At 48.3% G+C, this 14,593-nt stretch overlaps 1 protein-coding gene across 1 annotated transcript in view; it reads left to right on the top strand.

Moving 5' to 3' along the window:
• LOC142291993 (venom factor-like) overlaps positions 1-14,593 on the top strand; it is a 353,454-nt gene that overhangs the window by 25,675 nt on the left and 313,186 nt on the right. The window contains exon 4 of the mRNA XM_075337006.1: positions 9,124-9,194. Within this exon, the coding sequence (XP_075193121.1) occupies positions 9,124-9,194 (71 nt within the window). The remainder of the gene's footprint in view (positions 1-9,123; positions 9,195-14,593) is intronic.

The raw sequence follows: 14,593 nt of genomic DNA, 5'->3' as shown, positions 1-14,593 counted from the left end.
CACAGAGTGTCATAAGCAGATTGGAGCAGAGATACAGAGAGACTGGAAAAGTCACAGAAAGGCAAAGAAGTGGATGTCCTTTGGCCACATCCCACACTGATGACCGATTCATTGTGAACAATGCTCTTTTGAAATGGATGATGAATGCCACACAACTCCAGGCACATTTAAGGGAGGAGAGAGGCACTGAAGTGTCACATCAGACCATTCAAAACCATTTACATCAGCATGGTCTTTGTGATAAACGACCTGCAAGGGTTCCTGACGACACCACCAGGTATAAGCATCCTCTTGCTGGAGAAGGGACCAGTGGGCCCCATTGCTGTTCATTGATGATTGATTCACACTAAGCAGAAATGATGACCAGCAATGATGTTGGAGATGTTCAAGGAGAATAACTTGAATAACATAATTAACACCTTCACGATCTATGACATTCTTGTAAGTCAAAGTTTGTGTACTTCCCTTTTTATGTTCATCTGATCAGCCGACATGTGCCTCTAACAGGCGTGGGTGGATGGGAGATCCACCTGCTCCTCTTAACTAGTTAAATCTCGCTGCCAGTCTCTTACAGCGGAATTTAACTCACACCAGTGAGGAGCATGCCACTCAGTGGCCTTGTGATGTGATCACAGGGTGCCAATGAGTTATCATGACATTTGGGTGTCAGTTAATGACCCCTGTGTCTGTCGTGATGTACTTCCTGTGAACGCCGGCTGAGCACTGGCAATCATAGGAAAACAGCATTTGTGCTTCCAAGCATGGTATTGATGCCCTTCTCTGTACGGCACAAGTGATCAGAAGAGAGCAGCTTTAAGTCTCTAGAAGGCTTATAAATCAATAAAAAATAAGCTATCACTTAGCCCCAGATCCTGAAAAATATGAAAGTTATGAGTCTCGGAAAATGGCGCCAAAAACTCAACTCATTTTTTTATTTTTTCAAAATTCAGTTTTTTTTTTCAACACTTAAATAAAAGGAAAACTATACATGTTTGGTATCTACAAACTCGTACTGACCTGGGGAATGAACTGCCAAGTCAGTTTTACCATATAGTGGGCATGTTAAAAAAAAATCTTTAAAAATTATTGTGGAATTGCATTTTTTTGCAATTTCACAGCACTTGGATTTTTTTTTCCATTTTACAATGGAATATGTGGCAGAATGAATGGTGTCATTCAAAAGTACAACTTGACCCACAAAAAACAAGCCCTCATATGGATATATTGACTAAAACATTAAACGTTATGGCTCTTGGAAGAAAGAGAGGAGAAAATGGATGCGGAAAATCGCCTGGTGGCAAAGGGGTTAATCCAGTCATTGTGCCTCTGCATGAACAACAAAAGCCTAATTTCATCTTCATGGACAACAATGCTCCAGCTCATCAAGGACACATTATTAGGGAGCAGCTGCTGGAGTCTGGGGTACTTCAAATGGAGTTGCCTGCACTTTCTCCAGACCTGAATCCCATAGAAGATCAGCGGAGTCATTGTGTCGTAACTCTGTAGGCCAGAACATCAATGATCTCAGTGCCGCCTTTCAAGAAGAGTGCGATGCCATGTCTCACAACATAATAACCTCACTTGCACACAGCATGAGATATCATTGTCAAGCTGTAATTAATGCTCAGTGCTACATGACAGTTTTTGAGACTTTGACATTTCTTGTGTTGGCTATACCACCCCTGTTTTTGGTTTTGGTTTCAATAAATTGTTTGAGATGATGAAATTACCATTACATGTTTCTACTTAAATGCCCTACTTTCATGATAAACTATCACTGTAGCGTGAACTTTTACGTTTTATATAAATTTCACACGAAAGCCAAATATCCCTAACTTTTTGTGAGTAGTGTTTACATTAGCTATTGTCTTTTCTAACACAAGTTTTGCATGACAAAGGCTGTTGTACCAGCTTTGATAGATCTGTTTTAAATCATACCCTAAAGGCCCCGTCACACTAAGCAACATCGCTAGCAACATCGCTGGTAACGAACAACTTTTGTGACGTTGCTAGCGATGTTGCTGTGTGTGACATCCAGCAACAACCTGGCCCCTGCTGTGAGGTCGTTGGTTGTTGCTGAATGTCCTGGGCCATTTTTTAGTTGTTGCTGTCCTGCTGTGAAGCACAGATCGCTGTGTGTGACAGCGAGACAGCAACAACTAATGTGCAGTGAGCAGGGAGCCAGCTTCTGCTGAGGCTGGTAACTAATGTAAACATCGGGTAACCAAGAAGCCCTGTCCTTGGTTACCCGATATTTACCTTTGATACCAGCCTCCTCCGCTCTCACTGCCTGTGCTGCCGGCTCCTGCTCTGTGCACATGTAGCTGCAGCACACATCAGGTAATTAACCCGATGTGTGCTGTAACTAGGAGAGCAAGGAGCCAGCACTAAGCAGTGTGCGCTGCTCCCTGCTCTGTGCACATTTAGCTGCAGCACACATCAGGCAATTAACCCGATGTGTGCTGTAACTAGGAGAGCAAGGAGCCAGCGCTCAGTGTGCGCTGCTCCCTGCTCTGTGCATATTTAGCTGCAGCACACATCGGGTTAATTAACCTGATGTGTGCTGTAACTAGGAGACTGGGGGCTGGTCACTGGTTGCTGGTGAGCTCACCAGCAACTCGTGTAGCCACGCTCCAGCGATCCCTGCCAGGTCAGGTTGCTGGTGGGATCGCTGGAGCGTCGCAGTGTGACATCTCACCAGCAACCTCCTAGCAACTTACCAGCGATCCCTATCGTTGTTGGGATCGCTGGTAAGTTGCTTAGTGTGACTGGACCTTAAAGCCCACTTTACACGTTGCAATTAGTTGTGCAATCGCATTTGCGATGTGACACGCCCAGGTTGCATACGGGATCTTATGAGATTTCACGTTGGTCGTTCATTTGCTGTCACACGAGCGTTAGGAGTCTATGTTAAATTGGTCAATTTTGTGTGCGATCCTTTAGATCATGTGTTCTGTGACGTATGCATTGGGCACCTTTTTTTCTTTTTTTATTTATTGACTTGCCAAGCGTGTGTAATGTGTAGGGATGTGTTTTTACTATGTCATCTGCCATTCAGCTCTGCTACATGGCCGCTAACAGCAGACACAGACAGCCATGCAGCAGAGCTGAATGGCAGATGACAGCAGACACAGACAGAGCCGCACTGTCAAAATGAACTCAGGTGAACTTCACCCGACTTCATGGTCATGCTGCGGCTCTGTCTGTGTCGCGCCCTGATTAGCGGTCACCTGTGAAGGATTCACTGGTGACCGCTAATCTCCTAAGTTACGGAAGTTAGCAGCCCTCTCTCATACTCACCGATCCCCGATCCCCGACACTGCACGGCGTTCACACTGCTCCGGCGGCTTTTACTGTTTTGAAAAAGCCGGCCGCCCATTAAACAATTTCGTATTCCCTGCTTTACCCGCCCACCGGCGCCTATGATTGGTTACAGTGAGACACGCCCCCACTCTGAGTGACAGGTGTCACACTGCACCCAATCACAGCAGCCGGTGGGCGTGTCTATACTGTGTAGTGAAATAAATAATTAAATAATTAAAAAAAACGGCGTGCGGTTCCCCCCAATTTTAAAACCAGCCAGATAAAGCCATACGGCTGAAGGCTGGTATTCTCAGGATGGGGAGCTCCATGTTAGGGGGAGCCCCCCAGCCTAACAATATCAGCCAGCAGCCGCCCAGAATTGCCACATACATTATATGCGACAGTTCTGGGACTGTACACGGCTCTTCCCGATTTGCCCTGGTGCGTTGGCAAATCGGGGTAATAAGGAGTTAATGGCAGCCCATAGCTGCCAATAAGTCCTAGATTAATCATGTCAGGCGTCTATGAGACACCCTCCATGATTAATCTGTAAAATACAGTAAATAAACACACACACCCGAAAAAATCCTTTATTAGAAATAAAAAACACAAACATATACCCTGGTTCACCACTTTAATCAGCCCCAAAAAGCCCTCCATGTCCGGCGTAATCCAGGATGCTCCAGCGTCGCTTCCAGCGCTGCTGCATGGAGGTGACCAGAGCTGCAGCAGACACAGCCGCTCCGGTCACCTCCACGCAGGTAATGAAAACAGCCGCGCGATCAGCTGCTGTCACTGAGGTTACCCGCTGTCACTGGATCCAGCGGTGGCCGCGGGTAACCTCAGTGACAGCTCAGGTGATCGCGCTACTCACCTCAGTTGCTGCGTGGAGGTGATAGGAGCGGCGGTGAGTAGCGCGATCAGCTGACCTGTCACTGAGGTTACCCGCGGCCACCGCTGGATCCAGTGACAGCGGGTAACCTCAGTGACAGCAGCTGATCGCACGGCTGTCTTCATTACCTGCGTGGAGGTGACCGGAGCGGCGGTGTCTTCTGCAGCTCCGGTCACCTCCATGCAGCAGCGCTGGAAGCGACGCTGGAGCATCCTGGATTACGCCGGACATGGAGGGCTTTTTGGGGCTGATTAAAGTGGTGAACCAGGGTATATGTTTGTGTTTTTTATTTCTAATAAAGGATTTTTTCGGGTGTGTGTTTATTTACTGTAATTTACAGATTAATCATGGAGGGTGTCTCATAGACGCCTGACATGATTAATCTAGGACTTATTGGCAGCTATGGGCTGCCAATAACTCCTTATTACCCCGATTTGCCAACGCACCAGGGCAAATCGGGAAGAGCCGGGTACAGTCCCAGAACTGTCGCATATAATGTATGCGGCAATTCTGGGCGGCTGTTGGCTGATATTGTTAGGGTGGGGGGCTCCCCATAACGTGGAGCTCCCCATCCTGAGAATACCAGCCTTCAGCCGTATGGCTTTATCTGGCTGGTTTTAAAATTGGGGGGGACCGCACGCCGTTTTTTTTAATTATTTAATTATTTATTTCACTACACAGTGTAGACACCCCCACCGGCTGCTGTGATTGGGTGCAGTGTGACACCTGTCACTCAGCGTGGGGGCGTGTCTCACTGTAACCAATCATAGGCGCCGGTGGGCGGGTAAAGCAGGGAATACGAGATTGTTTAATGGGCGGCCGGCTTTTTCAAAACAGTAAAAGCCGCCGGAGCAGTGTGAACGCCGTGCAGCGCCGGGGATCGGGGATCGGTGAGTATATGAGAGAGGGGGATAGACTGACATGGACAGAGAGTGAGGGACAGAGATAGTGACCGACTGACAGAGAGTAATGACTGACAGACATTGTGAGGCGCTTCAGAACGCAGCTTTTCAGCTGCGCTCTGAAGCAGACCTTTTTTAAGCTGCGGTGCAGAGCGCACACCTGCGCACATAGCATCAGACACCAAAATCGTATGAGGGATGTCACACGTTACAATTCACTAGGTTCGTGCAACAAAACGCTCAATTCTAGAGAATGATAAGATGTGTTTGCGATCAACGGTTTTGCGTTCAATCCTGATCGCAAGTAGATGTCACACGCAGATACCTCACAAACGATGCCGGATGTGCGTCACTTACAACTTGACCCCAACGACGGATTGTGAGATATATTGAAGCGTGTGTAGCGGGCTTAACAAGTTCAGATTGATTCCACTGACTTAAAGGGTTCATCCACCTGGAGGTAATTTTTTTTATACTTAAAGGGAATCTGTCAGCAAGTTTTGCTATGTAATCTGAAGACAGAATACTGTAGGGGTTAACACATAGAATTCAGGGATACCTATCATTTCAAGGTTCAAGCTGTTGTTTTTCTGTAATGTTTGCTTAAGTTTGCTTAAGTTTGCTTAAGCAGCTGGACTTATCATTGCTCAAACTACAGTGCATGGCAGCCTGGCATGCTGCTTCCTCTGATTGGCACCTCACTACAAATGCTCAATTTCTATAGAGAACCTGGTGTGGGTGGAGGTAGTTTTCTCAGCTCTGCTACATGGCTAAATCAAAAAATTCTGATCGTATCAGAACCACTGCACAAAGTAATCTAAGCACTACATCGTTAGATTCAGGGTCTCTTTGCCTACATCATGTTGCTCTCAGATAAGGTAGCAAAAAACCTGCTGACAGATTGAGGGAGTTCAATCTGCTGAGGGTTCCCTTATTCCTGGCAGAACCCTGGAAGTCATTGCGTAGCATTAACTTCTTTAAAATTATGTTTGTCAGATTTTATTGAGTTTCCATTTTTTTTAAAGAAAAATATAGCACAGCAGGTTATACTAAATGTATCAAATACGGTAAAAGCGAGAGTACCCTGATGGGATGGAGAGTATCGCTCGTGAATAGAGCATCGTAATCATGGGGATCTCAATGATGGGGCCCCAACAATCAAACATTTATAACACTTAAGCCAGCTTTACACCTTACAATTAGGTGTGCGATCTCGTATGCGATGTGACATGCCCAGGTCGCATATGCGATTGAATGAGATTGCACGTAGGTCGTTCATTTGCTGTCACATGTGCGTTAGTAGTCTATGTTAAATTGATCAATTTTGTGTGCGATCCTTTAGATCATGTGTTCTGTGACGTATGCATTGGGCACCTTTTTTTTTTTTTTATTTATTGACTTGCCAAGCGTGTGTAATGTGTAGGGATGCGTTTTTACTATGTCATCTGCCATTCAGCTCTGCTACATGGCCGCTGACAGCAGACACAGACAGCCATGTAGCAGAGCTGACCGCTGACAGCAGACACAGACAGAGCCGCACTGTCAGAATGAACTCGGGTGAACTTCACACAACTTCATTGTCATGCTGCGGCTCTGTCTGTGTCGCGTCCTGATTAGCGGTCACCAGTGAAGGACTCACCGGTGACCGCTAAACTCCTGAGTGACTGAATTGAGCAGCCCTCTCTCATACTCACCGATCCCCGATCCCCGGCGTGGCGCTGCACGGCGTTCACACTGCTCCGGCGGCTTTTACTGTTTTGAAAAAGCCGGCCGCCCATTAAACAATCTCGTATTCCCTGCTTTCCACGCCCACCGGCGCCTATGATTGGTTACAGTGAGACACGCCCCCACGCTGAGTGACAGGTGTCACACTGCATCCAATCACAGCAGCCGGTGGGCGTGTCTATACTGTGCAGTGAAATAAATAATTAAATAAAAAAAACGGCGTGTGGTCCCCCCCAATTTTAAAACCAGCCAGATAAAGCCATACGGCTGAAGGCTGGTATTCTCAGGATGGGGAGCTCCACGTTATGGGGAGCCCCCCAGCCTAACAATATCAGTCAGCAGCTGCCCAGAATTGCCGCATACATTAGATGCGACAGTTCTGGGACTGTACCCGGCTCTTCCCGATTTGCCCTGGTGCGTTGGCAAATCGGGGTAATAAGGAGTTATTGGCAGCCCATAGCTGCCAATAAGTCCTAGATTAATTATGTCAGGCGTCTATGAGACACCCTCCATGATTAATCTGTAAATTACAGTAAATAAACACACACACCAGAAAAAATCCTTTATTAGAAATAAAAAACACAAACATACCCTGGTTCACCACTTTAATCAGCCCCAAAAAGCCCTCCTTGTCCGGCGTACTCCAGGATGGTCCAGCGTCGCATCCAGCGCTGCTGCATGGAGGTGACCGGAGCTGCAGAATACACCGCCGCTCCGGTCACCTCCACGCAGCTAATGAAGACAGCCGCACGATCAGCTGAGCTGTCACTGAGGTTACCCGCTGTCACTGGATCCAGCGGTGGATCCAGCGGTGGATGCAGCGGTGGCCGCGGGTAACCTCAGTGACAGCTCAGCTGATCGCGCTACTCACCACTGCTCCGGTCACCTCCACGCAGCAACTGAGGTGAGTAGCGCGATCAGCTGAGCTGTCACTGAGGTTACCCGCGGCCACCGCTGGATCCACCGCTGGATCCAGTGACAGCGGGTAACCTCAGTGACAGCTCAGCTGATCGTGCGGCTGTCTTCATTAGCTGTGTGGAGGTGACCGGAGCGGCGGTGTATTCTGCAGCTCCGGTCACCTCCATGCAGCAGCGCTGGATGCGACGCTGGACCATCCTGGATGACGCCGGACAAGGAGGGCTTTTTGGGGCTGATTAAAGTGGTTAACCAGGGTATATGTTTGTGTTTTTTATTTCTAATAAAGGATTTTTTCGGGTGTGTGTGTTTATTTACTGTAATTTACAGATTAATCATGGAGGGTGTCTCATAGACGCCTGACATGATTAATCTAGGACTTATTGGCAGCTATGGGCTGCCAATAACTCCTTATTACCCCGATTTGCCAACGCACCAGGGCAAATCGGGAAGAGCCGGGTACAGTCCCAGAACTGTCGCATCTAATGTATGCGGCAATTCTGGGCGGCTGTTTGCTGATATTGTTAGGCTGGGGGGCTCCCCATAACGAGGAGCTCCCCATCCTGAGAATACCAGCCTTCAGCCGTATGGCTTTATCTGGCTGGTTTTAAAATTGGGGGGGGACCGCACGCCGTTTTTTTAAATTATTTAATTATTTTTCACTGCACAGTATAGACACGCCCACCGGCTGCTGTGATTGGGTGCAGTGTGACACCTGTCACTCAGCGTGGGGGCGTGTCTCACTGTAACCAATCATAGGTGCCGGTGGGCGGGGAAAGCAGGGAATACGAGATTGTTTAATGGGCGGCCGGCTTTTTCAAAACAGTAAAAGCCGCCGGAGCAGTGTGAATGCCGTGCAGAGCCGGGCCGGGGATCGGGGATCAGTGAGTATGAGAGAGGGGGTAAGAGGGATAGACTGACGTGGACAGAGAGAGAGGGACAGAGATAGTGATGGACTGACAGAGATTAGTGAATGACAGACATTGTGAGGCACTTCAGAACGCAGCTGTTCAGCTGCGCTCTGAAGCGGACCTTTTTTAAGCTGCGGTGCAGAGCGCACACCTGCGCACATAGCATCAGACACCAAAATCGTATGAGGGATGTCACACGTTTCAATTGACTAGGTTCATACAACAAAACGTCCAATGTATGAGGAATTAACGACGTGTATGCGATCACCGTATTTTCGTTCAATCTTGATTGCACGTAGGTGTCACATGCAAATACGTCACGAACGATGCAGGATGTGCGTCACTTACAACTTGACCCCGACGACGGATTGAAAGATTTATTGAAGCGTGTAAAGCAGGCATAACTCATCAATGGAGGTCATCTTTTTTAGACAAGACACTTGCTTATACTCGCTTTACTTTTATTCTATTGTAGTCAACTACAGGATTTTCTCCACTGATCAAAACTTGGATCCAGCTGAGCGAGAAGTCATTGTGTTATTTCAGGTATTTAAAATGGAAAAACCTAGAACATAGAAGTTTATAAATAATTTAACACAATGGAACGTCTTTATCATGTGTGCATTTATTTGTTGCTAATTTTTATCTTCAATCTCCATATTTGAGGTGTCAAGTTAAGTAGAATTGGTTTTCCAAGAGGGATAGTTTAGGCCAAAATGAATAACAGTGTGTGGTGTTAGGTTATACAGTGAAGCAATTATGGTATTGTGATATAATCACATACATTCTAATTTCATTTTAGTGCATAATATACGGTAATACATACAATTTCCTCTTTTTTTTCTTATTTCTTGTGAAAATTTGTACAAATACAAACAAGAAGTATACTTATCTATATATATAATTGCCTTATTCTGTCTGTCTGTCTGTCTTGCTCCAAAATTGTGTCCTTACCGTGACATGTCCTTACGGTGACAGACAGCGGATTGGCCGCTGGGCTCGCCATGGCCCCGCCCCCCCCCCCACGGATTGGCCGCTCGCCTCGGCTCCCCCCCCCCCACGGATTAGCCGCTCACCTCGCCTCGGGTCCGCCCCCCCGCACGGATTGGCCATGTCCTTACGGTGACAAACAGCGGATTGGCCGCTGGGCTCGTCATGGCCCCGCCTCCCCACACGGATTGGGCGCTCGGCTTCACAGATTCGCCATGGCCCCGCCCCCCGCACGGATTGGCCGCTCGGCCTCACGGATTGGCCGCTCGCCCAGGCTCCGCCCCCCACACGGAATGGCCTCTCGCCCCGAGGTGAGCGCATCAAGGTCCTGCAGCGGCGGAACACACACACACGCACACACATAAGAACAGACACACACACACACATCCACATCAGATCACACTCACTCTCACACACACATCAGATCGCATCCACACACTCACAACATCCCGTGATATCGCTTGCTTCTCGGCGGCGATACTGTGCAGTGACCTTCCAGGACCTGCCGGAGGATCACATGGCCGGAAGCATGTGGTATCTCCGGATGTTGTGATTATGTGAGCGTGTGTGTGCGATATCGTCAGTGTGTGTGTGTGAGTGTATGCGATCGGATGTGTGTGAGTGTGTTCTGATGTGTGAGTGTGTGTGTGTGTGAGTATATGTGATCGGATCTGTGAGTGTCGGCAGAGGAGCACAGTGTGCAGCACAGCTGCTGGGACCGCCCACCGGTGGGCACAGGGAGAAGTGGGGTGTGTGTGTGTGATTGTATGCAATCAGATGTGTGCGTTTTTACTGTCTGATGTGTGACTGTGGAGCACGATGGGGGGTGCGCAGCATGGGGGATGGAGCACGATGGGGGGTGCGCAGCATGGGGGATGGAGCACGATGGGGAGTGCGCAGCATGGGGGATGGAGCACGATGGGGGGTGCGCAGCATGGGGGATGGAGCACGATGGGGAGTGCGCAGCATGGGGGATGGAGCATGATGGGGAGTGCGCAGCATGGGGATAGAGCACGATTGGGAGTGTGCAGCATGGGGGATGGAGCACGATGGGGGGTGCGCAGCATGGGGGATGGAGCACGATGGGGAGTGCGCAGCATGGGTGATGGAGCACATTTGGGAGTGCGCAGGATGGGGGATAGAGCACAATGGGGAGTGCGCAGCATGGGGGATGGAGCACGTTTGGGAGTGCGCAGCATGGGGGATGGAGCACGATGGGGAATGCGCAGCATGGGGGATGGAGCACGATGGGGAATGCGCAGCATGGGGGATGGAGCACGATGGGGGGTGTGCAGCATGGGGGATGGAGCACGATGGGGAGTGCGCAGCATGGGGGATGGAGCATGATGGGGAGTGCGCAGCATGGGGGATAGAGCACGATTGGGAGTGTGCAGCATGGGGGATGGAGCACGATGGGGGGTGCGCAGCATGGGTGATGGAGCACATTTGGGAGTGCGCAGGATGGGGGATAGAGCACGATGGGGAGTGCGCAGCATGGGGGATGGAGCACGTTTGGGAGTGCGCAGCATGGGGGATGGAGCATGATGGGGAATGCGCAGCATGGGGGATGGAGCACGATGGGGGGTGCGCAGCATGGGGGATGGAGCACGATGGGGAGTGCGCAGCATGGGGGATGGAGCATGTTTGGGAGTGCGCAGCATGGGGGATGGAGCACGATGGGGAATGCGCAGCATGGGGGATGGAGCACGATGGGGAATGCGCAGCATGGGGGATGGAGCACAATGGGGAGTGCGCAGCATGGGGGATGGAGCACGATGGGGAGTGCGCAGCATGGGGGATGGAGCACGATGGGGAGTGCGCAGCATGGGGGAAGGAGCATGTTTGGGATTGCGCAGCATGGGGAATGGAGCACGATGGGGAATGTGCAGCATGGGGGATGGAGCACGATGGGGAGTACGCAGCATGGGGGATGGAGCACAATGGGGAGTGGGGATGGAGCACGATGGGGGGTGCGCAGCATGGGGGATGGAGCACGATGGGGGGTGCGCAGCATGGGGGATGGAGAATGATGGGGGGCACACCTCCCCCAAAACACACACACACACTGCCACACATGCACTGCACAACACACCACACACACACTGGGAACCACAAACACTGCCCTACACAGACACCCACACACACAGACAACGCCGCACACACACAACACCCAACACACAAACACCGCGGCACACACAAATATACGCACATACCGCACAACACACACATTGCACAAAACATACCTCCCCCCAAAACACACACACACACCCCACACAAACCGCGCAACACACACACACATCGATACAGACACACAGCGCTCCACAAATAACGACACACAACGCAACACACAAACAACACCGATTTCACCCCCCGCCACACCCAGACAACACCCAGAACATGTACAGCGCCCTACACAAACACTTGGTAACTACAGACAACAACATATATATATATATATATATATATATATATATATATATATATAACTAAATCATACTTTAACTACACAATACGTAAATTCCAGAATACCCGATGCGTAGAATCGGGCCACCTTCTAGTAATATACATAACCATAAAAAGCAATGTGTTTGTAGAAAAAAAAACCACTATCAAATTCAAGGAGATATACATACAATTTCTACAAACTTATAAAGGTTAATGTACCCATATCAGTGGATATATGACTATCACACCGGTGGAGAAGAGATTTACGTAAAAATAAGAGTTAAAAATATGAAATGTTTATTACTGCAGATTAAAAAAAAGATATTAAACAGGAGAAAAACGTCCTAAGAGAGACAGCATACAAAGCCTAGAAAAAAGTGCAGCATATGAGCATGTGAAAGTGCAAAGTATAATAATGAGAAAAGTATCCCCTCCAAAATGTAATAGCTCAAAAGCATCTAAATGTTTAAAACACCCACAAGAATATATCGGCTTGCAATAAAGATCGATTATATTAAGGTATAGTTCTATCAATCTAAGTAATGTGTGGGGTCCCAGGCAAAGAGTCCCTCCACCCCGACCCACGTGTAACAGTTTCATGAGGGCGCCCTATGATAGAACTGAAGTTTCAGTGACTCCAGCTCTATTCCCCGCCCAGCTCCACCTCTTCCTTTTTGACCAACAGCCTCTGTGCTGTGTGCAGGTAGAGACAGCGCTGGGTAGGAACTAGAGCTGGAATAATAGACTTCAGATCTTCAAATAGTTCTGCAGACTAATTTGCATATCAATTCAACCATTGATTTCTTAATACAGTGGAACCTCGCTTAACGAGTAACCCAGTTAGCGAGTATTTCGCTTAATGGGCAAAGCTTGCTGTAAATTTGTAACTCAGTTTACTAGCAAGCTTTGCTGTACGAGCAAAATGCTCACCGCACACACTTCCGGTTCCGTACATCCACCGCGCTCTAACCCACTCGTGCAGTCCACACAAACACACACAAACACGCGCACACACATATTATGCTCACCTTACCTTCCGTTACATCTCTGGCCTCATGGTTCTTGTAGTTTGCCGGTACAGGATGTGTATCGGGTCGCAATGGTTACCCGACACACAGCCTGTGACGGCGAACTACAAGAACCATGAGGCCGGCGATGGAACGGAAGGTACACATATTATGCTCACTTTACCTTCCGTTCCATCGCCGGCCTCATGGTTCTTGTAGTGCGCCTCTACAGGCTGTGTATCGTCAACCATGGCGATGAGGGAGGAACTTTCGCTGTCAGCTGCTACTCAAAGGCAGCGCGCTGGCCAATCAGAGGCAAGCGGCTCCTGCCTTTGATGTCAGCGCTCTGGCAGCGGAAGTTCCTCCCTTGTCACGATGGTTACCTCATACACAGCCTGTACCGGCGAACTGCAAGTTCCAGAAGGCCGGCAATGGAACGAAAGGTAAGGTAAGCATAATACATATACTGTATGTATGTGTGTGTGCGTATTTGTGCGTGTTTGTGCATGTTTGTAGGTGTGTAGAATGACACAACAGGGCACAAGGATGGGACATTTAACAAGTTGTGGAACGAATTGTCAGCATTGCAATGATTCCCTATGGGAAATCTTGCTTTGCTGAACGAGTAACTTGGTTAACAAGCACACTCCCAGAACAGATTGTTCTCGTTAACCAAGGTTCCACTGTAATGGATAAACAGATTGATCCTATAAAAGGTATTGCTGGACTTCTTGTTTAGAGAACTACATGCTCATAAAAATAACTTGGAGGCTGAAATCCTGCAGGCATAATCCTCTTAAGGACAACAATACACATAGGGGTAAGGGATTTAAATATTTATAATAATGGGGAATATATGCAGATTAAGAGATCTACATAAAGGAGATATACTTCACTTGGTCACCCCCTTCCTACATTTGTGTTGTTGTCACCATTCCCCTGCAACTTTACGAGCTCAGAAGGTTTGATTGGTTAGCATTAATTTAAATGGTCTAGGATCTGTTTTTGTGTAAGAGGGTCTCTTCTAAGTCTGGTTTTGTTTGGGTGTTTGATTTCAGGGAGTTTGTTTATTTTTGGGTGTGATATGAAGTAGTGATGAGTGAGTACTACCATGCTTGGGTGTTGGTACTCGTTATAAGAAGTTGCATGCTTGGATGGGCGCGATTCGATTACCCGAGTATAATTCAAGTCAATGGGAAGCTCTAACATTTTTCTAGAATATTTCCGAGAAGAATGTTCGAGTTCCCCATTGACCTCCATCAAACTCGAGCCCATGCAAACCTCCAACAACTCGTTATGAGTACCAAGCACCCGAGCATGGTAATGCTCGCTGATCACTAATATGAAGATGATGAGAGCATAAACAGACACAGTGAGATGGAGTGATGGTGTTTTGCTCCCTCACCCTATTTTTATGTTGATGCTTCCAGAGATAAAAACAGTTGATTGGGGGGATGATCATTGATGGTCATCTCACTGACCTAATATTGATGACTCATCTTA

Source organism: Anomaloglossus baeobatrachus, chromosome 1 (genome assembly GCF_048569485.1).
Source record: "Anomaloglossus baeobatrachus isolate aAnoBae1 chromosome 1, aAnoBae1.hap1, whole genome shotgun sequence".
Taxonomy (NCBI): Eukaryota; Metazoa; Chordata; class Amphibia; order Anura; family Aromobatidae; genus Anomaloglossus; species Anomaloglossus baeobatrachus.
The sequence above is the reverse complement of the archived record's forward strand: the minus strand, read 5'-3'. Positions and strand labels throughout refer to the sequence as shown.